At 49.5% G+C, this 26,179-nt stretch overlaps 12 protein-coding genes across 12 annotated transcripts; 7 read left to right on the forward strand and 5 right to left on the reverse strand.

Moving 5' to 3' along the window:
* Positions 1-9: 9 nt before the first annotated feature.
* N7509_006866 (C6 transcription factor) lies at positions 10-1,743 on the reverse strand (the record flags this gene model as incomplete). The annotated part of the gene is made up of 1 exon (XM_056631503.1): positions 10-1,743. One exon carries the CDS (start codon positions 1,741-1,743, stop codon positions 10-12), a length of 1,734 nt encoding a protein of 577 aa, XP_056487054.1.
* A 564-nt stretch (positions 1,744-2,307) lies between these two features.
* Positions 2,308-2,984, reverse strand: N7509_006867 (uncharacterized protein; the record flags this gene model as incomplete). The annotated part of the gene is made up of 2 exons (XM_056631504.1): positions 2,308-2,619; positions 2,904-2,984. The coding sequence occupies 2 exons, from the start codon at positions 2,982-2,984 to the stop codon at positions 2,308-2,310; spliced, it is 393 nt and encodes a 130-aa protein (XP_056487055.1).
* On the forward strand, positions 2,983-3,540 carry N7509_006868 (uncharacterized protein; the record flags this gene model as incomplete). The annotated part of the gene is made up of 1 exon (XM_056631505.1): positions 2,983-3,540. The coding sequence occupies one exon, from the start codon at positions 2,983-2,985 to the stop codon at positions 3,538-3,540; it is 558 nt and encodes a 185-aa protein (XP_056487056.1).
* Positions 3,541-4,013: 473 nt separating this feature from the next.
* On the reverse strand, positions 4,014-5,293 carry N7509_006869 (NAD(P)-dependent alcohol dehydrogenase; the record flags this gene model as incomplete). The annotated part of the gene is made up of 3 exons (XM_056631506.1): positions 4,014-4,166; positions 4,317-5,081; positions 5,150-5,293. 3 exons carry the CDS (start codon positions 5,291-5,293, stop codon positions 4,014-4,016), a joined length of 1,062 nt encoding a protein of 353 aa, XP_056487057.1.
* A 580-nt stretch (positions 5,294-5,873) lies between these two features.
* On the reverse strand, positions 5,874-7,448 carry N7509_006870 (RNA methyltransferase, TrmH family; the record flags this gene model as incomplete). Its single annotated transcript, XM_056631507.1, has 1 exon — positions 5,874-7,448. The coding sequence occupies one exon, from the start codon at positions 7,446-7,448 to the stop codon at positions 5,874-5,876; it is 1,575 nt and encodes a 524-aa protein (XP_056487058.1).
* Positions 7,449-7,941: 493 nt separating this feature from the next.
* N7509_006871 (uncharacterized protein) lies at positions 7,942-12,556 on the forward strand (the record flags this gene model as incomplete). Its single annotated transcript, XM_056631508.1, has 3 exons — positions 7,942-8,028; positions 8,084-8,260; positions 8,336-12,556. 3 exons carry the CDS (start codon positions 7,942-7,944, stop codon positions 12,554-12,556), a joined length of 4,485 nt encoding a protein of 1,494 aa, XP_056487059.1.
* A 2,177-nt stretch (positions 12,557-14,733) lies between these two features.
* On the forward strand, positions 14,734-16,476 carry N7509_006872 (uncharacterized protein; the record flags this gene model as incomplete). The annotated part of the gene is made up of 3 exons (XM_056631509.1): positions 14,734-15,168; positions 15,224-15,290; positions 15,347-16,476. 3 exons carry the CDS (start codon positions 14,734-14,736, stop codon positions 16,474-16,476), a joined length of 1,632 nt encoding a protein of 543 aa, XP_056487060.1.
* Positions 16,477-16,496: 20 nt separating this feature from the next.
* On the forward strand, positions 16,497-16,778 carry N7509_006873 (uncharacterized protein; the record flags this gene model as incomplete). The annotated part of the gene is made up of 1 exon (XM_056631510.1): positions 16,497-16,778. The coding sequence occupies one exon, from the start codon at positions 16,497-16,499 to the stop codon at positions 16,776-16,778; it is 282 nt and encodes a 93-aa protein (XP_056487061.1).
* A 1,037-nt stretch (positions 16,779-17,815) lies between these two features.
* N7509_006874 (mitochondrial 37S ribosomal protein mS35) lies at positions 17,816-19,036 on the reverse strand (the record flags this gene model as incomplete). The annotated part of the gene is made up of 2 exons (XM_056631511.1): positions 17,816-18,414; positions 18,478-19,036. The coding sequence occupies 2 exons, from the start codon at positions 19,034-19,036 to the stop codon at positions 17,816-17,818; spliced, it is 1,158 nt and encodes a 385-aa protein (XP_056487062.1).
* A 108-nt stretch (positions 19,037-19,144) lies between these two features.
* Positions 19,145-19,975, forward strand: alg13 (N-acetylglucosaminyldiphosphodolichol N-acetylglucosaminyltransferase catalytic subunit ALG13; the record flags this gene model as incomplete). Its single annotated transcript, XM_056631512.1, has 3 exons — positions 19,145-19,601; positions 19,654-19,792; positions 19,855-19,975. The coding sequence occupies 3 exons, from the start codon at positions 19,145-19,147 to the stop codon at positions 19,973-19,975; spliced, it is 717 nt and encodes a 238-aa protein (XP_056487063.1).
* A 625-nt stretch (positions 19,976-20,600) lies between these two features.
* N7509_006876 (actin-related protein ArpA) lies at positions 20,601-21,878 on the forward strand (the record flags this gene model as incomplete). The annotated part of the gene is made up of 3 exons (XM_056631513.1): positions 20,601-21,368; positions 21,449-21,763; positions 21,816-21,878. The coding sequence occupies 3 exons, from the start codon at positions 20,601-20,603 to the stop codon at positions 21,876-21,878; spliced, it is 1,146 nt and encodes a 381-aa protein (XP_056487064.1).
* A 1,115-nt stretch (positions 21,879-22,993) lies between these two features.
* N7509_006877 (fungal specific transcription factor domain-containing protein) lies at positions 22,994-24,570 on the forward strand (the record flags this gene model as incomplete). Its single annotated transcript, XM_056631514.1, has 3 exons — positions 22,994-23,536; positions 23,587-23,790; positions 23,842-24,570. The coding sequence occupies 3 exons, from the start codon at positions 22,994-22,996 to the stop codon at positions 24,568-24,570; spliced, it is 1,476 nt and encodes a 491-aa protein (XP_056487065.1).
* Between the last annotated feature and the right edge of the window lie 1,609 nt (positions 24,571-26,179).

Genomic DNA, 26,179 nt, shown 5'->3' on the forward strand with positions numbered 1-26,179 from the left:
TGTGCTTTATCACGAGGGGAGGTTAAAGTGGGTGGCCCATAGATAGTCCAAGTCAAACGGCAGCTGGCCTGCAAGTAGAGGACTCAGCGATACCATATCTTGAGTTAATTGATCCGCCTTTTGAGTACTGGTAGCAGCTTCTGGTGTCTCTGTTCCTACAATGCGTTGAAGTACTTCAACACCCTTTCGTTTCTTATTCAGTGAGGCATGGACGAGTTGGCGAGCCGTTGAAAGAGCTTCCTTTGCCAAGTGGGTGTCCAGATGGCCCACAATAAATTCCAGAGTGTCCATGGCATCCACAAGTTTTTCATAGCTCGAAGGCGTATCCATAACTATCAGAGCGCATACAAACTGGAAGACTGATCCAACGACATTCCACCAAGGTTGATTTTGGCTGACCAATTTTCTTGCTGCAGGTAAGGCTACCACACCGGCAGAAATGATTTTTTCATTGTGGCCATGGTGATATTTGGCGTCCAAAACACGAAGTCGACGGTAAATACCCAGAACAAGGTCTGTCCGTAAGAGTACAAGAAAATCGTGATCGACAGTATTTTCGGCAATCTTTTCCAGGGCCGAGAACAGCTCTTGGGCCAGCACTGCGGTATCTTCTTTGTGCTGGTGTGTAGGTAATGCAGCAACAAGACGACATAGCTGTGGTGTCAAGTCTGTCGCACGACTTTTGTAATCAGCATATTCAAGCACCCGTCGATTTATTGCTAAGATAGATCGTCCATACTCGAAAGCGATGAGAACATGAAGACAATTTGCTACTTGGGCAATGCGATTTATGGTATCAAGGGCTGGCGGAGTCGGTGAATCATTTGAATCATTCCGCCCAGCTTGGATGACAGATTCTGGTGCATGATGAAGGCCAGTTGCTTCAACGAGATGCATGATCGTACAGCTGGAAAGCCAAGTCACGTGTGGTCGCCCTGTACAACGAAGGTACAAAGTCCGCAGAATCCAGGCCGCAATATGCTCGAGAGAAGGAAACCGGCTGAGATCAGAGTCCTCTATAATATTTTTAGCGTGCAAAGTGAGCCACATCTCCGTCCCTTGGTCTATTCGCTCTTTGAACAGAGATGCTAAGGCAAAGACTCCACAGATCATGGCCTCGAAAATCAGGTCTTGCGGCTGCCCATGCCAGTGCATCTCGCATCGGGTGTAAAAGGAATCCATGTCGAGAAACCCAAAAATAGGATTGACTATAGCGGAGTATACCTCAATCAAGCTTCTTGCAGTATTCCATATAATGCGCTCTGTGAGCTCCGAATGCGCCGCACAAGGCGGCTCTTTCCGGATGCCAGTGTGATACGCAAATGAATGCAGACGTGGAAGTTTTGTTGCTTGGAGCTCTAATCCGACGTAAAGAGGAAACGCAATCGATGAATATCTTCCCACGTAGCGAGCTTTGGAGGGTCCGAGCACACCAGGGAGGATAGAGGGACCACCGTCTTGCTTAGAGGTATCTGTTGAGTGATCCACACGGGAAAATTTCGGGGCCCGCTGGTGCGATAATTGATTTGGCGAACTTGCACGTTTCTGAGTTGCAATCTGAAAGGTTTCATCATATTCACACTCGTAGTCGTATCCTTGGCAAACATTGCAAGGTAGTTTACCGTCACATTTTCTCTTGCGGCGTCGACATGGCAGGCAAGCTTGCCTCGAGCGTTGTCGTGCAGGGCCAGGGGGCAATGTCGAGTCGATCCGTGAGGAGTCAGGTGCAGAGTTAGCTGACATCACAGAATGGTGAACTCCGATGATCTCGATGAAGTTGGTAAAAGTGAAGATTAATGGCGCACGGCCTACAAATGACACCAAGCCACGTGACCGTATTTATTGAAATCTGAGGCGGTGTTCCTTTTCCATTTAAGACTTACCCAGGGCCACTTTTTGTTCTCTAAATAAATAGAGACGTTTCTCGTGGTATCAGAGCAGATAAGTTATTATAATATGGTTACGCTACACTTCTGGGCCAAATTTCCAGGTTTTGCGGATTACCAGTCCTCTGATATATATACCCGCTGGCGAAATGACACCTTTGTCGATACAGTACTTCTATTACTAGTATTGCCACTACTGTTATCAAATACATGGGCAATAAACAAATGGTTATTAATTTATACATAGAATCAAGTTGTTTCCAAGCATAATTGAGGATATTTAAATCGTTCTCTTAGAATCATGGACTTCGAGTACTAGCCGATCATACTACTACTTGTCTCTAGATGGTTACTAGTATTACTAGGACTCCCTCCAAAAAAGACTGCATTATGAGAATTACCAGTAATCTACCAAGCGTCTTTATTTTCCAATATGGTTGTCCAACATGGCGATCAGGTTGTTCCCGGCCGTCTCTTCAGTGACTCTCATCATGATATGTTGATCGGGCCGAACGAACACCCCTGACTTGTTCAGCTCTGTAGAAAACCAGCCCTGTCTCACTATGTTGAAGTCTGTACCAAGGCGCCAGAAATTGAAAGCAACGCCTTTTCCTCGACAGTACTCTTGAATATGGGTAATGTGAGAGACTACCCGGATATCCTCGTTGCCCAGAATGAGAGTGAATGCATCCGGTGCGCAGAGATCTAGGGTACTCCATTGGCATTCCCGGATCTGTTATTTGTTCAACTCAGTCACATAGGATACATCAACGGGCGTATATGGCGGCGACGGGCATGCAGCTTGTCTCACTCGAGAACGATGACCTGGGAAAGAAATCCAAGCGTGAGGGAGACGAGCTCCGGTTATAAACTTGGGCGAATAGTGCGAGGCATATGGAGGCGGCTTGCTAGCTCCATAAACGTAGCCAATATGCAGCTCCAGCTAATAGCCCAGAAGTTCGGCCCATTAGAATGACGTACCTTAAAATCGGACGAGATATGGGTAACTTTACTTACATCGTCAAAATGCTCCCTTTGCCCTTCAATTCCTTCTTCCACCTTTGACCGTTGCACTAGGTCTTCCAATGCCGCAATCATGTTGCGGCGTTTCTGGTCGGCATCATCAGAACCCAATAAATTTTGTGTGCACACACAAACTGACTTATCTATCAATTTCACAGACGCACAATCCTCCCTCCTTATCTGGGCTTCCACTGAGGCCTGGATTATCATCATCGTGGGCTGCGTTCCGCCCATTCGCCCCTTGATGGAACGCATTCTCCAACACATCGGTCTCACCAGCAAGAAGACGTCAACTCCTTACTACGACCAGAACCATCAAGCCTACGCTACATATGGAACCAATAGATCGCACGTCGCAGCCTACTCAAACCATAAATCAATCTCATATAAAGACCACAAGCCGCGGGGGCGAGAGGAGGAAGACTTGGCTTGGGTGGAACACACGAATGCTCGGGATTCCAATGATAGTAAAGGGCATATAATCGGCGATACAAACATTATGATCACTACAGAGTTTGGGACGCAATTTGAGGAGCGCAATGCTCACCATGCTGGGTCATCAGCCACCAGCCAGAATTTGGGTGAGGGTAGGATTGGAGATTCTCACACTGATATACAAAAGGTGGTTTGATGGACCTTATTACAATGCGCTCATGTCTATACTTATAATATAACACCATTGATCTACTGCAAAGCAAGAGTCACGACAATAACCGATTTATTCTAAATGTATTCAGATTATTTTGAAAGAGACTAGTATCAATGTTGATGCACTGGCGCTTTTTGAGGCGAGGGCACATGGACGACGGGTTCGGAGGAGGAGGGGGGCGATTTCATGGACACAGGGGAACATCGCATGCAAATAAAGAATGCCACACTATCATTTGACTGGGGAATAAAACGAACAATAGAAAAAGGAACGATAAAGGCAGTAAAATGGAAAATTCTCAAGATCTCAATGTCTGTCTTTATGTTTCTGTTTGGCCCTCTATTCGGTCGAGTCGCTCCAAATAGACTCGGATGCTAGTTATGAACGCGAAAACGACATACATGTTGTGTTGGTGCAAAATGTTGTATTCAAATTAGATTCATGAATTGATAATATTAAAGGTCCCCCCACTTGATGATCGGCTTGATCACTTTGCCCTTGTGTAGATCTTCCAATGCTTGTTCCAAAGAGTCTGAATCATAAATCTTGGCCAGTTTGTCGACCGGGAACTTGCCCTGCTTATACCAGTCGATTAATTGGGGGATAAGCTATGCACGCGTTAGAAATGGTATAGGGTATAACTGCGGGTATTATTTTGATAAATACCTTGGCTGGATTTGAAGAGCCCTCAATGGCGCCCACGATGCGTTTGCAGTTAATCATAAACTCTAGTGGATCGATGCTAAGCGATGACCCACCAGGGCAACACCCACGATGGCAAGAATACCCTCATGGTCCAGCGACTTTACAGCCGATTCAAGCAGAGGAACAACACCGGTTGTATCAAGAATCTGATCAACACCATCTGGGAATAGATCACGAAGCCCTTCGTTGAGAGATGACACGCTTTTGGTGTTCAGAGTATGTGAAGCACCCAGAGACTTGGCAAGTTCAAGTTTTGCATTAACAATATCGACCGCAATAACATTCTCGACGCCTTGAGCCCTTGCAGCTAACAATGCAGCAAGGCCGACCGCTCCCATTCCCAGAATCGCAAACCGGGATGTTGGCTTTGGTTTAAGGATATTGATAACGGTACCAGCACCAGTGAGATAGCCACAGCCCAGAGGAGCAAGCAAAGCCAAGTCGGCTTCAGTGACACTGGAAGAGGCCTTTACCACAGATGTATCCGGTACGATTGCCAATTTGCTCATTGAAGACTGACCAAAGAATTGACCTCGGAGGGGTTGGCCGCTGGCAGATTTGATGGGCGAGTCAACAGCGGATATGCCTCGTACACCACCGAAGTTGATTGCAGTCATATTGCGACAGAACCCATTGCGATCTTCATCGCAGGCAGAGCAACTGTTGCACGAGGTAAAGCTCAGGAGAACCAGATCACCTTCACTCAAGGTCTTGTCTTTTACGGCACTGCCGATGCGGCGTACAATACCGGCGCCTTCATGGCCAAGCACAGCAGGGTAGTCACCGACAGGAATAGCGCCCTGTTGAACAACAATATCCTATAACCCAGGCACATATCTTAGTCTTGAAACCCATGATGTCATTCTGCATGTTTGGGAGATCTTACAGTATGGCAGAGGCCCGTGTACTTCATCTCGACCAGGACCTCATTGCTCCGCACTTCATCCAAAACCACATCGCGAAGAACAAATGGCGAGCCTGGTGCGTCAACCACAAAGGCCTTTGTGGGAATCTGTGTCTCGGGAATCATGGTGGGGGTTCTGCCCAGGTAATCCGATATCGTGTGGGGGTGGTAAGAATATGATTTGACGGCTTCAATTTAAACAGCCGGTCTCTAGTAATAAGTAAAAAATCAAGCAGAGAGAGGCTAGGAAGAGATCTCATCTTTTATAGACTTAGATTGAGATCGGACGACTGTCGATCGTATTGAAACCTCGGAGAACTATTTGCGGGTCCTTCCCCGCAGAACCAGATAAATCGAGGCTATTCCCCACATCCCCGCGACTTCGGCGATGAAAATCGGCACGTAGATGCCCCGGGAGAAAGGATGGTCGGGCCGCTGCCGCGAAATTCCGCGCCAGCCTGCAATCTTTCGTTATGAGCTAGGGGGGGATAGACTTTGCCTCAATTTTAAGCTCCCAGTCGGGTTATAAGAAGGTAGATATAACTATTAAATGCCGTCTTCAAAGCCGTGTTTACGATTAAACTTCACATATTCAAATGACGCGATGCAAAATTATCGAGAAAAACTTCATATTAAATATTGTACAGCGAGGTATCTTATGCAGATGCAAAAATATAGTTACAGTCTAGTCAAGCTCATTGTCGCATTAAGACTTGTCTTTTCTCTTCTTGGCCAATTCGGATACTGCTAGTGGGGTTCGCAAGAACATCTCCATGAGTAGAGCTGCAGCCACACTGACATTCAGACTGTCAATTCGGGCGGGGTCGGATTGTGCACCCAGCTCGATACTGTGACGAGCACCGGGAATACTAACGATCGCATCCGCATGGGATTTGATATGCGAACTCAACCCTGATCCCTCACTCCCCATCATAAGAACACTGGGTGCTTGAGAGGTAGGAAGAGCACCAGCTTCTGTTTGACCTGCGCCTGAATGACGACTGAGATACTCAGCACCGGGACCGGGTGCATCAGCCGCATAAAAGCGCCACCCGTTGTCTTTGGACCGTTGGATGAAATCGACCTCATTTTTGACATGAAGAAGGGTCATGTTCTCGGCAGCGCCAGCAGATGCCTTGATGGTCACTGGAGACAAAGGAGCGCAGTTTCGGCCAGCGAAGACTATCGCATCAATTCCCAGAAAGTAAGCCGATCGGATGATGGCACCCATATTTCCCGGATCAACTACACCATCTAGAAGCAAAGCGACAGGGTATCGCTCACTCGGCCGACCTTGCACCGGGGGCGCTTGGATGATGGGAATACGATCACCCGTGCCATTGACAGCAGCTTCCTCCCGCGATTGGGGAGCCAGCTCAACTCGGAAGTGATCCTCAGTCGCCGAGGGGACTGGCTGGAAACCGCGTACCGGAAGTTTTGGCAACGGGGATGCCTCCAGCACACAGCCGTTATGAGGCCGACCGGCACTCATTTTGTCAAGGAGCCGATCCCAGCCTGCAAATGCAAGCTTGGCTTCAACATTTTTGGAAAGAGCAAGTTTGCGGAGAGCCATCTTGGTCGGACTCAGGTCTTCACCGGCAGCCTGGTAAATGTAGAGCTTGTATAGCTGACGTCGACTACAGCGAAGCGCCGCCTCGACAGCGCCCGTGCCGTAGATGAATTCGGATGCCGGTGTAGTGTAAGGGATCGAGTCGGGAACTTTGACATTTTCCTTTACTCGCTGCGGCATACCCTCTGTAGCTCGGTGGGCACGAGACTTGGTTGCAGCCTTGGGCCTCTCTGACTGTTGGGGCATTCCTCGTTCAGTTCCGGGGCGCGATTCTCTTGTATCTCTCTGTCCGCGAGGTCGGTGATCTTGGGTTGAGCGTTCAAAGCTGCCGGTACGGATGAATTTGTCTTGGTCAAAGTCGTTGCCGTGCGATTTTCTGTTGTATCGGGAGCTGGAGATGCTATCGATCTTCCCATTTTTCATTGTATCGCGTGGTTTTCTCTCATTCTGGAACCGGGGGGATAAATCACGGCCGGTACGGCTTCCTCGCGGCCCATCATTTCGTAAACCATCATTTCGTGGTCGGCGATAAGTGTCGTTGCTGTCCAATTCTCTGTCTCTAGCCCATGAATTCCTCGGAGGCTGCGATCGGCGGATGCCACGTCCAATGGCAGAATTCAAAGACGCAAATCGGACGGACATTCCATTCTGCGGAGTGAGGCATACAGATGGCCGGGGCAACAAGCCTGTACGGCAAAATCTTGACGCCATTACCAAGAGGATAAGAATGAGAAGTGGTGAGAGACTACCTTTCTCACGCTGGTAAATTTACCAGATCTCGATAAGATAGGAACAATATTTATCCGGGGGCCGCATGGGAAGCCGCGAACTGGGCGCGTCTTCCCATCGCATCGCGTTTTCGACTGGACATTTCCTATCGAGCCGATATGAACTTCGTTTGATCCTAGGATGTTTGCTCGTTTGTATTGTCATGATGTGCCCTCCCTCGCTCCCTGATTTGATTCCTCCCGAACTTTGCGCAGCCTCCACCCTCCTTGTGGCATTTGATCCATCCGAAACTATCACTTCTCAAACCTAACTTCTCAATTTCACTTTATTACACACTTTTTTATTCCCTATGATACACTGGACACAGTACTCAATCCCGCTGTACCTCATGTCTGATAGTGAGCTCACCATAATAGTCATTCGCTGATCAAGAAGCAACGAATACTTCCAATCCAATTCACCTACACAATCACCTATGTCTCAAATCGGCGACCACGCCTCTCCCGGCTCGGAGGACCCTGATGCCGTGGTTGCCCAGATCATGAATCAATTCGAGAGCTCAGTCTTTCAGCCCGCGCCCGCCCCCCCAGACCGAGCAACCTATCGAGACCCCCCAGCTCGAAGTACCCACGCTGTCCACCGCAGTTGGAGTTGCTCTTCCTACAATTGAAAACGCACACGAATACGAGTACCTACCTGGTCATTTTGTGATCCGTCGAATCCTCCGGCTGGACGCGGAGGATCCAAAGAAGCCATCCTACACTGTTCGCCTGCAGAGCGGCGAACGTGCAACAGTAAGATATTCTTCTTCCAGCGAACCTTTCCGATAGGGTAGTACCTCTAATATCGACATTTCGTCGCTGCTCTAGATGCCTCACGACAGACTCATGCAATTGGAGAACAGCGTCTCAGCCCTCGACAACTTCAACCCCGATTCCGATTCCGATGATGAGTTGGTGGTGGTTGGAAACCGCTCTATCTCGCCCCAACATCATTTTGGCGGGGATGGAGCATCGGATAGCTCAAGCGTGGGCGGCTCTGGACGCAGAAGGACTCGGAACAAACGACGTCGTACCACTGCGGCTGTAGGCCAGTATGCTTCGTTTTACCGATTTGAGGACAGCGACCAAAGCAGCAATGAGGATGACGAGCCAGGTCGATCAAGTCGATCACATACATATGCAAGGCGCAGGCTTCGGCGGGGCAGCCGAAAGTCAGACCAGATGTCCACGACTCCTTCGGAAGGCTACTCGACCTCCAATCCCAACAGGCGTAAATCATCTCGGACTAGGAGGAGTTTGCGTGGGAATCTGCGAGAGCGATTTGAAGATGACGTTTCTGAGACGGAGAGCATTCGCCCAAGACAGCAGAAATATTCTGGTGCTAGAGAAGCATTCCAAGAGATTCCGCGCGATGATGATTTCAGAATCCGACACTTTGCGTGCTGCGCTACGTGCAGTATCTATGAAGACGACCCAGAGAAGGGAGATCTTGTTTTTTGTCAAGGTTGCAGCTCATCATACCATCAAGTTTGTCTGGGGCCCCGAACCACCCGGGATCATCTCGTCACCAAGATTGACGAGGGCAACTTTATCCTGCAGTGTCGCAGCTGTCTGGGAATTGCCAACGAAAAGCATGATGTTGCTCCACACCTAGGGTTCTGCGCAATTTGCAAGGAAAAAGGACCCATGTCAGAGCCACTCAGACAGCGTTTGACATCAAAAGAAGAACAGCAGCTTCGTGTCGCCAATGGAGGCACAGACCCCATCACGCGAGTCGATATGGCTCAGGTGAACAACATCGACAATGTTCTTTTCAGATGTGCTAGCTGCCAGCGGGCTTTCCACTCAAAACACCTCTCCTCGGTGAAAGGGGATGATGACGCGGAAGTGTTTGCAGACCATATCAAGCACTGGCAATGCAGTGATTGCTCCGAGGCCCTTGGCGAAATTGATGAGCTTGTTGCATGGCGTCCCGTTGATGCACAGCTCAAGAATTCAGCAGGCCTCATCGGCGAGGCGGTTCCAGAGATCGAGAAGGAATATCTCATCAAGTGGAAACAAAAGTCCTACTTCCGCACTAGGTGGATGCGAGGAGATTGGGTTTGGGGTTTTGGCAGTCCTGCCATGCGCCGAGCGTTCTACAATTCACCCAAGTCTGACAAACCGATCTGGACGACCGAGAAAGCGATTCCCGAGGAAAACTTGCGAGTCGACATCGTGTTTGATGTGACGTACCGAGAAGGTACCAAGACAGAAGATGAAATGGACCCGGAGATGGTCGAATCAGCCTTTGTGAAATACAAGGGATTGAACTATGAATCTTCTGTGGTAGAATCGCCTCCCGATCCGCTTGATAATGACCGATGGGATGATTTCAAAGTTGCTTTCGGCGACTGGCTCTTGCGTGACATAATCCAACCTCCCAACCGAAGCGTTTTGAAGGCCCATTTATCGAAAAGTCGGCAACAAAATTTTAAGCAAGACCTGGCCTTACGGGTCCAGCCCGAACTCCTGACTGGCGGCGAACTCATGGAATACCAAATGGATGGTATCAACTGGCTTTACTACAAGTTTCTCAGAAAAGAGAATGCTGTCTTAGCTGATGATATGGGTCTTGGTAAAACTGTCCAAGTTATTGGCCTTTTCGCAACCCTCATTCAAAGACATCAATGTTGGCCGTTTCTGGTGGTGGTACCCAACTCGACTGTTGCGAACTGGCGACGCGAGATCAAAATGTGGACGCCGCATGTTCGGGTAACCACATACTTCGGCTCGGCATTTTCACGTCAAACGGCTAAAGACTACGAAATGTTTCCCCAAGGGGGGCGTGATCTCCGGTCGCATGTCGTCATTGCGTCATATGAGAGTATGGTCGACGACGATGCCAAGGAAAGAGTTCTGAAAAAGGTGCACTGGGCAGGTCTGGTTGTCGACGAAGGACAGCGTCTCAAAAATGACAAATCTCAACTTTACGAATGTCTTCGTCGCATGAAGTTCGACTTTAAGGCCATTCTTACTGGCACGCCTCTTCAAAATAACATTCGAGAGCTGTTCAATCTGCTTCAATTCATCAATCCCGACCTTGATGCCGAAGAACTTGAGGAGCGCTATAGTGAATTGAACAAGGAGAACATTAGTGCTCTTCATGAGATGATTCGGCCGTGCTTTTTGCGTCGGACCAAGGCCGAGGTTTTGCCCTTTCTGCCACCGATGGTGCAGATCATCCTACCTGTTTCGATGTCTGTCGTGCAGAAAAAGCTCTACAAATCAATCCTCGGGAAAAATCCCGAGCTGATCAAAATGATCTGCAAGAAGCAAACAGGCCAGTTAAAAAAGGCAGACCGGCACAATCTGAATAATATTCTCGTTCAGCTCAGAAAGTGTCTCTGCCATCCGTTCCTCTATAACAGAGACATCGAAGAGCAAACCCATGATCCACTCATGACTCATCGGCATTTGGTAGAGGCCTCTGGAAAGCTTCAATTGCTAAATCTGATGCTGCCAAAGCTGCGTGAGCGCGGAAACAGAGTTCTCATCTTCAGTCAGTTTCTGCAGAACTTGGACATCGTTGAAGACTTTCTCACTGGTCTTGACCTGAAATACTGCCGCCTGGATGGAAACTTGTCATCTCGGCAGAAGCAGCAACAGATCGATAGTTTCAACGCTGAAGATTCTTCTTATTTCGCCTTTCTCCTGTCTACTAGATCCGGCGGCGTGGGAATCAATCTTGCCACTGCAGACACTGTGATCATCATGGACCCAGACTTCAACCCTAAGCAAGACATGCAAGCTTTGTCTCGTGCTCATCGAATCGGTCAAAAGAACACCGTTCTTGTGTTTCATCTGACAACAAAAGCTTCTGTGGAAGAGAAAATCATGCAAAAGGGCAAAAAGAAGCTCGCGCTGGACCATGTGCTCATTGAGCGCATGGAGGCGGACGAAGACGAAGAGGATCTGGAGTCAATTCTCAGACATGGTGCTCAAGCACTTTTCGAGGATGATGATGCCGCCCATGTCCAGTACGACTCTGAATCAATCGATAAGATCCTGGATCGCAGTCAGGCTGAAAAGGCGGAGGATATTTCTGGCAGCACTCTCAATGGATCGTCTGGCCAGCCCCAATTCAGTTTCGCGCGCATATGGCAAAACGACCGAGGCACACTTGAAGAGGTGACCGAAACAGACGACACGCCTGTAGACGACACTGTTTGGGAACAGATCTTGCAGGAGCGTGAGCAGGATGCCATCGAAGAATCCTATCGAAAGGCGGAGGGCTTCGGTCGGGGCAAACGCAAGCGAAATACTGTGAACTACGAAACCAGAGAGGAAGAGGTCCATGACTTTGATGGGATTCAATCATCTCCCTTTAAAGCTTCCCAAAAGCAAGCTCTTGAAAGCGACACCGATTTTCAGCAGGAAGACAATGGCGAGGCATCCGATTCTCCAGATGAAGCAAATGACATGGAAATAGACAATATGGACATTGGTATGCCGCCTGTCAATGTGAAGACTCGTCCGTTCAAGCGAGTGCAGCTGCCACCGCCACCAACCTCGCTGTCCGTGAGCGGCGATGGGACCCAAGATATTACTCGCCATGCTTGCATTGTATGCAGTCAACACCATGCCCTTGGTCGCTGCCCGTTGAAGCTGGCTGGCATTGAGCATTGTCCCCTCTGTGGGCTGGCGCACTTTGGCAGAAACCGAAGTTGCCCCCATCTACGCAGCGAAATTCAAGTTAAACGCATGGTGGAGGCTTTGAAGGCGAGCAAAGAACCTCCCGGGTATGTCGCCATAGCCAAAAAATATCTCCAGGGTATTTTGGGGGACCTCGGTCAGCGCGCACGCAAGAAGGCTGCGAAGGAGGCAGAGCGAGAACTTAGCCGAAGCATGCTTCAGGCTCCAGCACCTTCGGCTCCAGCTCCAGCTCCGCAAACCACCCCGCATTCTATGCAGCAATATTCTTCTGCGATGACTTCGGCTCCCAATCCCGAGCCCCTCGGTCAACACGGTTCGGTTTCGTCAAACGAGTTCGCTCTTCAATACCAGCAGACGCATTCTCAGCAGCCCAGTCACTCTCAGCAATACTAACGGTTACTTTTTTCGAGCCTGGGTATTTGCTACATTCCACTGATTGATGTTTTGGATATGGCTCAATATTTGCGCGGCCAGCGGAGTCATGGGATCTTCACAATGAATGAAACTGCTTTCTCGAGTTTTTTTCGCCAGCTTTTGCGGCACATGCTATGCCATTTTGATTGCCTTTCCTTTCCATCTTGTTGATGATTTACGAACGATGATATACCCCAGATGCGTTAGATTAGAGTACAACTTGAATCGTCGCATGAAATGCCACCGAGAAGATTCCATACTTTCAGATTTTTGTAAACATTCTCAAGTACTAAGCTAGTATTACTATGTTTGTGTAGAGCCGTCGCTGCATAGGTACATGGGCACAAAAGTCCTGCGTCTGAAGGCGCACCAAAAATAGACCTCAACATCGAAATTTGGAAGGATTCCAGTGGTTCCGAGTCAACTTATCCCGGTGTGCCTCCTAAGCAATCATTTCCAGCCCCACAGAATTATATGTCGACCGACCCCTTCAAGTTTCAGCCGGGTTGCCCGTTCAGATCCCCCCGCAAGCTGGAATTGTTAGAATTCCGGAAATTTTGAGTATCAACGATCTTTCGCAAAAATAAACGCCAATGGTGAAAGCCGGGGTTCCTATTTATTCAGATCAGGCTTGTCTTGTGCAGTTCGGACTCCGATCATCATGGACATGCCATAGAGACAGTTTTCCTGGTCTGGAGCATGGCATTGGGCATGGCACCCTCGATCCTCCAATCCATCGCTTTCCCCGTATGGTGGTGTTTTCTCAACAAAATTGCCATGGCTTTTACCGGTCGCTGGGTGTTGTTCTGCCCGGGTCTTGTTCTTGGCGCACGAGTTAGGGTTTAGACAATGTCACTTGACCGCCCACCTCCCTGTTTATGCCAAGACGAAGTATGAACTTTAAATCCACGACTTGTTTCCCGTGGGATTGCCTTTAGCAAGCCCCCATGGAAGCAATGTTGTGCTTCAGCGTAGTTGACGGCAGTTGGAGTGATGTTTGATGACGTCCTTTTGTTCTGGTCGGGTTTGATACTGTGATATAGCGTTCTAATCAGGATCTCCGTAAATGCGATTGCAGTTGATAAACAAAGCGGTACTGTAAGCGATTGAAGAATTGTTAGCATAGCTCGTTCCATGATTCAGGTCTTCACCGGTCAAAAAGACTTGTGGTAAGAATTCCGTAGATTTCACAGCCAGTTTCCCCCCTATGGATCATGTCGGCAGGGTGTATGCAAGCATTGCATAGGCGATTCGGAATAGTTATAATATGCAGTGTTTTGGGCCAGAAATGATCATTTTTGGTGTGGTTGAATGGGACTGTTTGTCTGTGGCTGCACATAACACGTGGAGGGGGGATTTCAATCCCAACTGGATGTTTCCAGCAAGTACCCGGTGGTCATGAATCTGGCCAGGCACAAAATTAGACAAGGAATAATTCAAAGATAGACAACATAAAGGATACCTCTGAGAACTCCAATACCAGGCATCTTCTATTTCCATGACGGTGGATATGTATGCAGGTGGTCTTTGACTGGGGTTGTGTCTGTTGTCTGTTGTCTTTTGTCCCCCTTTGTCTTGAGACTGGCTAGACAACTACGGCGTGGCCTTGGGGAAGGAGCATTAAGCATTAAGCATTGCATTAGGCATCCGGGCACCACCCAAATGAGCAATTTCACGCACCATTTGCGCATTTGCACATTCACTGTTTCAAGCGGGGCCGATCTAGTAGTACCCCGGATGTAGGGTCCCTACGTCAGCTCTGGGGATCTTATATTATGGGACTAGTAGATTGTATGAGATAAGTGAATATAGAGCAGGAGGTGGCAATTAATGCGTGGAAGCAAAACGACCATAATTAGATAGAGTCGCCTTCATTCACTGTTCTCAGAGAGCAGGTTCGCTTCAGGTCCTACCGGCCACTGCCACTACTACTTCCCCTCCTTTCCCCCCTCAACTTCTCTCACTTCTCTCACTTCCTTTCTCTACCACCCACTCTCCCACCCCATTCCTCTCATCTTCAACATCTTTATCTCATCTTGAAGCATATTGCATCCATCCATACACTCCATCTTTATCTCTGCTACCGTTGCTTTCAGCCTTTCAGCCTCATCATTTTGACATCTCAGGTCAATCTTCCTCTATCTCTGACAGCCAATATGAGTGCACCACCTCCTTTGTTCTTTTGCTCCCGCCCAGATGGGACCCTGACTCCCTTGATGCCACTTGACGAGATGCCACTCGGTATGGTATTCCGTGGTGTCTCACGCGTCATCAGCCCAAGCGAGACTCAGGGCATGACCAGCTGTGGTGTTGCTCCCAAGCGTGCAGAATGCTGGGCCATCGAAAGTCTCGGCCAGGACCAGCCGGTCAAGGACCCAGAGATCAACCAGAAGATTCGCAAGATGCTCGTCGATGTCCTCAAACTCGAAAACATTCCTGCAACTCTTCGCCAGGATGTCTCAGCCCTGATCACCAAGGGCATTGAGACCCTGGATGTCACTACTCCCGCTGCGAAGTCGATGGCTGTAGTCCCGGCTCCTCTCATCCAAGCATACCTTAGCACTGGAGTTGTCAACCACCAAAAGCCACAGGTGAGTACCCTCCGTTCATCCTGACACCGTCATAGTCTGACTGATCCTCTTTTAGGGCTCGAAGAAGAAGGAGTTTTGCTCCTACTGGATCCGTCACGGAGAATGTGACTACCAGCAGCAGGGTAAGTTCCCCTGGTCTAACTTTCAAGAAATTTGTTCTGACTTTTCCCCCTGGAAGGCTGCCTGTTTCGACATGCCATGCCGACCGAGCCTGAAGCGCTGGAGAAGCTGGGCCTTCGTGACATCCCACGTTGGTACCGTGAAAAGTACGGCTTGTCGAGTGTTCTTCAGCAAGGAGGGCCCCGACTCCAGCATCCATTTATCACCATGGATGCCCTGCCTGCTACCCAGAAGGCGATCCAGTACGCCGATAACTCGGAGGGCACGCAGTCGACCCACGCTGCCTTGAACCACCATGGCCATCCACACCACACCCAGAGCCCCAGCTATCAGTACCCCCGCGGGGGCCAGCTGGGCAGGGGCTCAAAGCCCCTCCGTGGTGGCTATAGTGGCAGTGGCATGCAGGGAAGAGGTCGTGGCGGTCACCCAAATGGTCTCTATTACAAGAACGGCCAAAGTACTTGGAACCCTCAGGCCACTCCCCATTCTCCCACCCAGCCAGCAATTGGCAGTTTCCGCGTCGGCAATGCTCCCACGGCCCCGAGATCTCGACCCGAGTCCACCTTCGCCCAGGTTGCTGCCCGTGCCGGTGGCCTGGCCACCCCGGAGACTTCTCCCAGCGCGGGCTCCAGCAAGTGTACCAACAACTCCAGCGGTTCCACTGCAAATATTTCTCAATCGGATCATGGCGTTGGCAATCGGTCTCAAATCCACAAGGTCATTCATGAGAGCATCATGAACCCCGAGGAACCTGTTGGATCCCTTGCTCATGGTATGGGTCAGCTCGACTGCTTCGGGCTTCCTCCGGTAACCAAGACCGAGGAAGACTTCCGCAGAGGCCACCGCCGCCTCTTTGCCCCGGGCTATGGTAACGATGGTGCTGATTCCTGGTGTGACATCGTCGACGATTTCGTCGACGTCTTTGAGGATCCCGCTTTCGCGGAAATTGAGGCCATTAAGCAGCTGGTTTCCCCTGATGCTGCCAGACCAGAATCAAGCCTCCTCAGTACTCTCGTTGCTGAGAGCGAGCCGCTCGAGAACAAGCAGGCTCTGGCCAACTGGGGACCCATCGGGGTCAAGGCTAAGCAACCCGAGTCCAGCAAGACTTCCGCCCCTCCCGCTGCCAACATGGCAGAGATCTCCAAGCTGAAGGAGACCCTCGGCGAGACCGAGGAGCACCTGGCCTGAGCGAGAGCTCAGCCATCGACATGGCTCGGCTGAGCTACCGCATGTCGAGTGCCTCCTCCCTCAGTGGTGACAATGCCGCAGCTGCTTCGTGGTTCGACTTGGCCTACAAGGCCCACGCCAAAGCCGCCTTTGCCTGGAGGCGCAAGGTGAATGCCGAGTTTGGCTCATACTCTCCAAATGGACCAGATGTCTACACGACCTGGCGGAGAAAGCGTGGAATCGAGGACTACGCGTACGTTACGGGTAGCCGCACTAAGGATCTCGCTTGCGGCTTCCGCGTTCCTTTCCCAGCCCCCCCGTGAGTGTGCCCGACGCGATTCGTGGCTTCGTCTCCAGAAGAGACTGATGCGCGAATCTGCGCATCATTAGACTGGAGCATCGCGCTCCCGCAAGTTCAATGGCGCGGCAATCCATCGATATCAACATACCAGCTAATTCAGCCATGTCGCCATAACTTGCTTTCATTTCAGCCCATACATTGTATGCATTCCAATATGTCCAAATGTTCTTTTCGTTTGCTTCAAGGTTTGATGATCTACTTGTTTCCATTTGATCAGTCCTGTGAGCCACGACAACAAGTTCATCAGGTTGCTTGTGCATACTCTCATACATCTTCCTGGGAATATATTGGGTAACAACGACGATTCGCTACTGTCGGCTTTCACCCGTGGAAGTCTTGACTCGACCAGATTGAGTCATTTATGAGGCTGAAAATACCGTGGAAATCACGCCTTCTGGCAGTTCCTTTGCTTTCATTCTTGATGCTTGCATCTGGAATCCCTTCCCTTTTGTTCCGTTTATTATTTTTTTCATTCCCCGGGTGCATTTTTCTATTTCATTTCTTTAACCAACAAAACCTCCAAAAAAAATTCGAGACCCCCTCCACTGCCAACTCCCATTCGGGCCAATGGGATTTCTGTTTGTGTCGGCTGGGGATTCCTCTGTTCGTAGCATTTGTCCGTTCCGAGCCTGCATCTTCCGGGCATTCTGGACGAGACCCATCCTTGTCTCTCAATGAATAAATTGACATTTAACCCAGCTCGTTCCTAGCTGCATCAAAAAGTTAGTAGATGTCGGATGACAAACATGAAAAGTAACAGAAGCTCAATGGTACGCATATCTAAACGGTAAGGTTCAAGCATAGGCAATTGGGAGAATCCATGAATATAGCGAGACGCCAATAAATTGAAAATATGACTATAGTACATCGAGAATAAATGAAGTCAGTTAGACCTCCTGAAATATGCGCCCGCGCCTCGCAAATGTCTGACCACAAGTTTTGTCCAACATGAAAGAGAAAGAGATCATGCAAAGCTTATACACTGCTCAGACACGCTCCTCATCGCCGAGGCTGCTTCTTCGAACCCCGAGCCCCGACCTTAACAGCAACACGCTCCCGCTCCTCGGTTGCCTGGGCCTTGAGGGCCGGGTTCAGCGAGGGGAGAGACTGGATAGCCTGCGCGACAATCGAGTTGCCGTCGACAGCCTCCCGCTCCTTCGCGGAACTAATTCGTTCCGCACGACGAGCAGCCAGCTGCTGCCGGCGTGCCTCGGTCATGTTCCAAGAATCCGGGAAGCGAGGACGAATCTTGGGCTTGTGGTGACGGAGGTCCAGAGGGACGTCAGCGAAAGCGTCACCTTGCTTGGCTTCCTTAATAAGAGTGTTCACGAGATCGGCCAAGTAGCGTTTGTTCTGGGCACTGGAGCCAAATTGTTCGCAAGAAATCCGGACAATGTCGGTTTGCGGGTTGTAGCGGGTGCCAGCCAACTTGAGGAAAGTCTGGCGCTGGGCTTCGGTGAGGTGTTTCGGAGTCAAATCCTGGGAGGCGAGCTCAACGACAACCTTGGGCTCAGCAGGGTGCTGTTCACCCATGTAGGAGGTATAACGGAAACGGAGGATTTGGTTTTCGGCGGGCAGGTTAAAGGGTTTGGCGAGCTCTGCGGGGAGAGGAAACGGTCAGCCAATTACACGGGGAGATGAAAATCAAGGGTTCAACCTACTGCTCAGCATTGGCATATCCCAAGCCGTGATACGGGCATACTCGCGCAGCTCGCGTTGCAATTCCATTTGGGCATGTGCCGTCGAGGTGATCTCGTCATCGTTGATTTCTTCGTCACCGTCTTCAACCAAGGCCAATTCATCGCTCTCATCTTCGGCCCAGAATCCGCGGGACTTGTCGCGAACATCCTCGAAACGGAGGTCGTGTTCCTTCTCAATTTGGTTGACGCTTTTCTCGAGCTCTGCGAATGCGGCAGCGCGCTTGTCAAGATCGTTGAAGTCGGCCACGGCGCGGCGGTTCTCGGCGTCGAATTCGGCACGCTCTTCCGGAGACATCATATCGTACATTGAGCGCTCCTCCTTGCTCAGAAGGTCGGGCGAGTATTCAGGGACGGGCGGATAATCCTCCGCACGTAATTCCTTGGGGGGAGGAGGCATCACCGGATCTTCTTGGACGAAGCGGAATGGCGAGGTCGAAAATGAGCGTGTAGAAATAATCCCAGGGCCTCTGTAGGCCAAGGACCTCACAGAGCGAGTCAATGCCCGAGCGGTGCAGGCCATTGTAATGGAGCAATTGGAGGGACAAGGCGTATCGTAACTTTTCGAAGCCGCAACGAAGAACGAAGAGCACCGGCAGTACTGTTTTCTCCGCGGTCAACGCTAGTCCTGATGGGGGAGGATCCAAGGCACGTGATCCCAAAAGCCATCATTGGCAAGTCCAGCGACGACGACTTCCAAACCTGGTTCAATCAAGGGCTTGGATCACTAACAATTTACAAATACAAGGATGATCCCCAATCCTTTGCTACAATGGAAATGATATCAACAAAACTTTGCCTCGTCACAGTTGGGGCTACCGCTTCGTTTGAAAGACTGATCCGCCAAGTCCTCAATGAGGCTTTCCTCGCTCAATTGGCCAAATATCATTACACCCATCTTCTTGTTCAATACGGGAAAAATGGGGAGAAAATCTGGAATGAATTTAATGAGAAATTCCCGCCTGGATGCGAGCAGCTTCAAGGCGTTACTGTTGGGGGCTTTGATTTTAAACCCGACCTATGGCGGTATATGCGTATGGCCGTGAAAGAGCAGAATCAAGATCTCGGCATCATCATTTCTCATGCCGGTATGACCTGGAATATCTTTTTTTTAATCTATCAAATTAACCCATGTCTCAGGCACTGGAACCATTCTGGATGCGCTTCGCTTAGCCTTACCTTTGATCATTGTGCCCAACCCCGATCTTGCGGACAACCATCAAGAGGATCTGGCTGTGGAAATGGAGCAGATGAAATACGCCGTTCGTGCTGATATTGAGTGAGTTTCCCTCCTAAGCATGTCTCCCCCAATGGGCTCCAAGGGTATTGACCCGTGTCTAGGGACTTGATTGCGGCACTCGACACGGCAGAAGCTCAGGCTCCGGAACAGCTGAGTCGACCTCATGGCCCGGAGGATGCTCTGGCTGGTCTGGTTTCCGATCAGCTCCAGGATGTGGATTGAATGCTGCCGCACATCCTGTCCTTTACGACGAGACGACTTGATGATATAGGTTGTGATATCGCGGTCTACGGTGTTCTCCCCCTCTTCGGATGTCACGCTAATCGAAACTCATGAACACAAATATGCTATGAAAGAAATAGTGAAACATCAAAGATGTTAATTGTTTTATTGTCGAAGAAGTAGACTAGTTCCTCTTAGTTGTGGTGGTTCCAATACCTCCCAGGCCCCTTCTACTAGATCATTCTGCCAGATAGATTTCCAAAATACTTCCACCTTTTAGCCTGACAATTATCACAGAATTTTAATGATCAGTTTCCATCTGTTTCAAAAGTCTATCTGTGAAGTCCATCTGCTCAAACCGAGTGGAACCAGCGCAGACCGTCATTGGCCCGAGCTTCTTGTTGACAACTCCCGACGCGATTCCGCAAAACCCTCCTGGAGCCTCCTGACAACCTCAGCGAGGTGATTGTGATCGCCATTATTCAAGTCAACGCATGCTCCCTTTCCTCCAAAATCCCCTTTGAACTTTCGAGCCGCCAGCCCTCGGCCGTGGGGCCATCTTGAACACTTGCGACCCCGATCACCCCCCGACCTCCCCCCTTCATACGCACTCCCACTCCCCGCAATGGCTGAGGCTACCCTTCACAACGTACCAATTGTCATTGACAATGGAAGCGGAACTATCCGAGCAGGCTTCGCAGGAGAGGAAATTCCATCATGTTATTTCCCCTCGTTCGTCGGCCGTCCCAAGCACCCGCGGGTCATGGCTGGTGGTTTGGAAGGCGACTCTTTCATCGGCACACGCGCACAGGACCTTCGCGGGCTTTTGAAGATTCGGTATCCGCTAGAGCATGGCATTGTCACAAATTGGGAAGATATGGAATCGATTTGGCATTACGTCTATGAAAACGAGCTCAAGACTCTGCCCGAAGAGCACCCCGTCCTGCTCACCGAACCTCCGCTGAACCCCCGTGCCAATCGTGATTTCGCTGCCCAGCTCATGTTCGAGACCTTCAATGTCCCTGCTCTCTATATGTCCATTCAGGCCGTGTTGTCACTCTATGCATCGGGTCGTACTACTGGTGTGGTGCTGGATTCTGGCGATGGCGTTTCCCACGCCGTGCCCGTCTACGAGGGTTTCGCCATCCCCAACAGCATTCGCCGAATCGATGTTGCTGGTCGTGACGTGACGGAACAAATGCAGCTACTTTTGCGCAAGGCTGGGCACGTACTGCACACAAGCGCCGAGAAGGAGGTGGTGCGCATGATTAAGGAGAAGGTCTGCTATGTGTCGCTGGATCCTAAGCGCGAGGAGAAGGAGTGGATGAACAGCTACCACAAGTCAGATGCCAAGGCTGTTGATTACGCCCTTCCCGACGGTCGCAAGATCAAGGTGAGTTCATGATCTCAATTTGATTACTCCCGTACGCAAGCCCTGTTCCATGCTAACATAACCATTCTCTCCCCTCCCAGATTGGTCAAGAACGCTACCGCGCACCCGAGATTCTCTTCGACCCAGAATTAATCGGCCTTGAGTACCCTGGAGTGCATCAGATTGTCCAAGAGTCGATCACCCGCACAGATCTCGATTTGCGCAAGGCTTTATACCACAACATTGTGCTCTCTGGTGGCTCCACTCTGTGCAAGAACTTCCCGGATCGTTTGATGCGGGAAATCAAGCGACTCGCAGTTGAGGATATGAAGATTCGTATCTCTGCACCTGCGGAGCGCAAGTATACCACGTGGATCGGAGGAAGTATTCTTGCTGGTCTGAGTACCTTCCGAAAGGTATGTGAACTGAAAACTTCATTGATAAACTCATGCTTATTCGTTCTTCTAGATGTGGGTAAGCGCGGACGAGTGGCACGAGGATCCGGAAATCATCTTCAAGCGATTCGCTTAGAACAGGTTCAATCAATTGATGGAGCGCTACATAAATTCGTCGTTCTCCCCAGAAAAGACGACTCAGCTTCTCATACAAATCCCCAGCTCGAAATCCTCAAATCTCTCCGACACCCTCTGAGAAAGGGCGAAGGCACCATTTCCCAAAGAACGATCTGCTGTGCAAGTCATTGTCTTTCCAGGGCAAGCAGTACACAGCACAGACGTGGGGGACCCTGCAATCCTGCGACTTTTGATACCCCCCTCCCACCATGTACCCCAATCTCCTCAGTGCATATCTTGTGATATCATGCATTATTATTATTATCTACATTTGTGCAAATACAATTTCCCTCTACAGTTACCCGTGGTACTTGTCTTGTGGGATTTGCGTGGTTCCAGATTTGTGTACTATGCATACCGATCCCAGTATTTACTTGTAATATTCATTACATGACTATCACTTCCCCCGTCACTTAATTAAGACCAGCCATCTTCCAAAGGTCAAGACTTCAAGTTCACGATTGGTTCTAGTATAGCTATCCAATAGTGTTATCACGGAGAGGTCCAAGCACGCAATCCTCAATCATCTGGCGTGCGGAGAAGCCTGCCAAGACATGCCGCTTCTCTCAAAAACTACTGCACCATCGTTGCTTGCAATAACCACAGAATATATCCATGTCAGATTTCTACCACCGACCCGACCGGGCAAGAGCTGTTTGTCTACACTGCCATGCGCGAAAGGTTGACACCGGATTTGACTCCATTCCAACAACGTATTGACTAAACGGGTTCAGGTTCGATGTGATCTAGAAGACCAGCCAGGTGGGGTCTGTAGTAACTGCAGGAAACGCCGCCAATCATGTCAGTAAGTTAAACTTATCAGTCGGTTCAGGCAAAACTTCAAGTTCCGTGACCACTAACCATGTCTACAGACGCCGAGGTCGCAGGCCATATCCGGCCAGGGCAAATGGCTCGAGACAACTCATTGTACCGAGGCAGCCTGATACAAATACAAAAATCGACGAAACTGGCTTGATGTGCTCTCCCGTCTCATCTAGTCACGACTCAAAGGATACTCCGCGGACCAGAATAGCGTCAAGGGAGCCGCCTGCCTTTGTCAGTGAGCTGTCATTCATGGCCCCTTTGGCGACTCAGCAAGACTATATTATTCCAGAGTCAGTCATTGCAGCTCAGGACCAATTCTCCAAAAAGCTCATTCAGGCCGTGTCCGCTACAACACTACCGCCTAAAGCTCAAGTAGAAGCATTCGCGGATTCATATTTCGATCGTTTCTACCACCGCGCACCGTTGATAGATCGCGCAGACTTATCAACGGAGGACCCGTCAGTTCTTGTGTCACAGGCTATTTGCATGGTAGGATCCCTTCTTCGACACTCTGGACCGGACTCACCTCTTGGAGATGCCGAGCACTACTACGGCAAAGTGAAAACACTCCTCTATACCAACTACGAGCCAGACCAACGCAATGTACTCAAGGCTCTTTGTCTCTTGAGCTTCAGAAATCTCACACCACCAAAGGTTGTAAGCCTTGACTGCTCATGGCAATGGCTGGGTATGGCAACTCGACTCGCCTATCAAATGGGTCTTCATCGTGAATCAACGTATGCGCAGCTCCCAAATCCAGGAAATGCCCGTCGGATTATGTGGTCTCTATTCGTAAGGTCAATCCAAGATTCCCAAGCGTCACCCATTAAGTACATAAACAGGTCTCGGATCGGCATCAGACAGCGTGCTTCGGACGGCCGTCTATCATCAGAGCTTCAGAGTTCGACATACGGCTGCCAACAATAGATGACTTTGAGCAGCAGGATACCAAAGCGGAATTGTTTATTCAACATGCCAACCTCAGCATTATTCTAGGTGGTATTGTGGACCGCCATGCTCAAAAGAGTGAAATGACACAGAACGAGGTAAGAAAAGCGACCCAATACTCTTGCATTTTCTTACGTGTTGCGGGACAGGCGATTTCCATCCTCGAATCTCTCCAGCAATTCATCAACAATATACCAAGCCAACTTCAACTGTACGAGGGGTCCAATCGACGTCCCTTCCGGCCAGATATTTATGAGTTTCATGCCAACTACTTCGTTTGCCTGATTGTCTTCTTCCGGCTTTTCGGTCATGCCTTCCCGGCTCTCACAGTCTCAGCGGCGTCTCTAGTTGCTTCCTCTTGCATCGCCCGTCTCTACGAACAATTTTTATATCGTGATGAAATGAACTACTTGACCCCGCTACATAACTGGTTTGTCATGGTCGGTTGTGCCCCGCAGATCCATCATAATGCGACTTGCCAAGGTCGAGATAAACTCTGCAATGAAGAGTTGCCGATTTTGACAAATGCTCTGCGATACATGCGATTGAAGTCACCCCCAGCAGGCGTTCTATTGGATATCATAGAACGCCTGAGCGAAGTTAACTCCAATGGATTGACACCCAGTGTTTCCTCTGTCCCGCAGGAAGGTTCGCCTACAGAGGAGCCGTGGCTGGCCCAGCTACCCCATGCCGTTCTTTTAAACTCCCTTTTCCCATTCCCCGGCTCCTTGAGTCCAAGACTATCTATAATACAGGGAATCAATGACGAATTAAATGACTTGGCGGTTCTTGACAGGATGGTGGAACAGGAAGACGATGATCTCGAATGGATTTTCAACGAATACCAACTTAATTATTTCGATGCATCGTTTGTTTGAATACGAATAGCACGTTCAAAAATTAAGCAGGTTGCTTTTTATCTAGCCTCTAAAAGTGAGACTCGAGTGCATAGTCGTACTACTAGTATGCTCCTGGGTCAGCAACTGCTAAACCTATCGCAATTGCGATTATAATGATAGCCAGTGTTGCAATTCCCATGGGGTGTCAAAGCTTAGTTCTGCGCAATTAATAGTATTATCCCAACAAATTTCAGGCTAATTAGGTTCGAGAGTCAACATTAGGTTCAGCTTCAAAGCCGAGGGCAAGTTAGCACCGCTGTGCCCTTCCAGTAGGTAAATAAGGTCCGACATCAGTGGAAGCAGACCTTCGGCGGTGCATGTATACTCACGTCACGGGACAGCGAGCACGTACCACGGGAGCTTTTGCCTTTCGGGGCTGAAGTACTACGTTGTTCTGGGTAATGATGCCAATTGCGTGCGTTATGAATCTATACCTTGCATAATGTCATATTTTGCCTTTGTGACGAATCGGCGGTTTTCATTGTGTGCTCGATCTAATTTCGTGATCAAGCTATACATTTACTTTACTTCCATATGCTTCGCTGATGTGTACACCCTGGATCGTGAGCTTGCAAGGCTGTTGGGCTGTTATGGTCCACATCGTTGGTGGGCATTGACCGCCTTTTTTTTCTCTTCCCAACGTTGATCCTTTCTCAAAAGATTTCCTTTGAAAATGAAAGTCAAAATCAATTGAAAGAGAAGAAAACAACCCTAATTTTCAAGGTAAAAAAAAAAAGTTCAACCAGTCAAGGCAATTGCCACAACGTCAGTTCTTTGTCAGATTCCCTGTCTAGATCTGAGTCATGAAAATCCTGCGCGGTTGTGAGCGCCTACATCCGGCTGCGACGGTGACTCCAGTGCGACCCACGTCCAAACCGGCCCGAGATGTCGCCATCAGCCGATCCACACCGACACACTTTTACAAGACTACGGTGAATCAAGATAAAATTTACACAGGAAATTAATGAGAGATCGTTGGAATACGGCCTTGCGGCTGGTATCTTCATTGAAAAGCCAACAACTAGAAAGTAGTAGTTGAAGGCACGATTTGGGGGAATCTGATAAATAGTAAAGAAATCGCCATGATAGGCAAGATGGGAAACAAAAGAAGACGAGGGAAAATAATAGCATGTGGCTCCGAAGGACGATGCAAAAGGAGACTGAGAGTCTCGAATGATGCAGTTCAGCATAAAATGCTTTGCCCGTAGGGAAAAGAAACATAAGACCGATTCTAGAACCGGGCGTGATGCATTTGGGTACCGTGGTGACCCAAGGTAGAACGCAGAGAACGCCGATATTCCATGGGTTGAGTGAGGAGTTGTGTTGTAACACGCGGTTCAGGGTTGTTTCACTGTTGAGAAGAAAACATAATGCGAGGAGAGTGGCCGAGGAGAGGTGAAAAGGCGTCATTGTCTCAAGAGCCTCCATCTGCTCCCCCAAGTTTCTTAGGGTAGTCCACGTCGGGAAGTTGGTGCGATTAAAAAAACGAGATAAGATTCGAAAGGTCGAAAGGTCGACAGTGTGTTGAAAGAGCAGAGAACTTTTTTGGGGGTGGTCGTAAGATGTCGTAAAGTGCCATACAATTCAA

This window comes from Penicillium cosmopolitanum, assembly GCF_028827165.1.
Source record: "Penicillium cosmopolitanum strain IBT 29677 chromosome Unknown utg000008l:1.0-4398992.0:1.0-4402845.0, whole genome shotgun sequence".
Classification (NCBI taxonomy): domain Eukaryota; kingdom Fungi; phylum Ascomycota; class Eurotiomycetes; order Eurotiales; family Aspergillaceae; genus Penicillium; species Penicillium cosmopolitanum.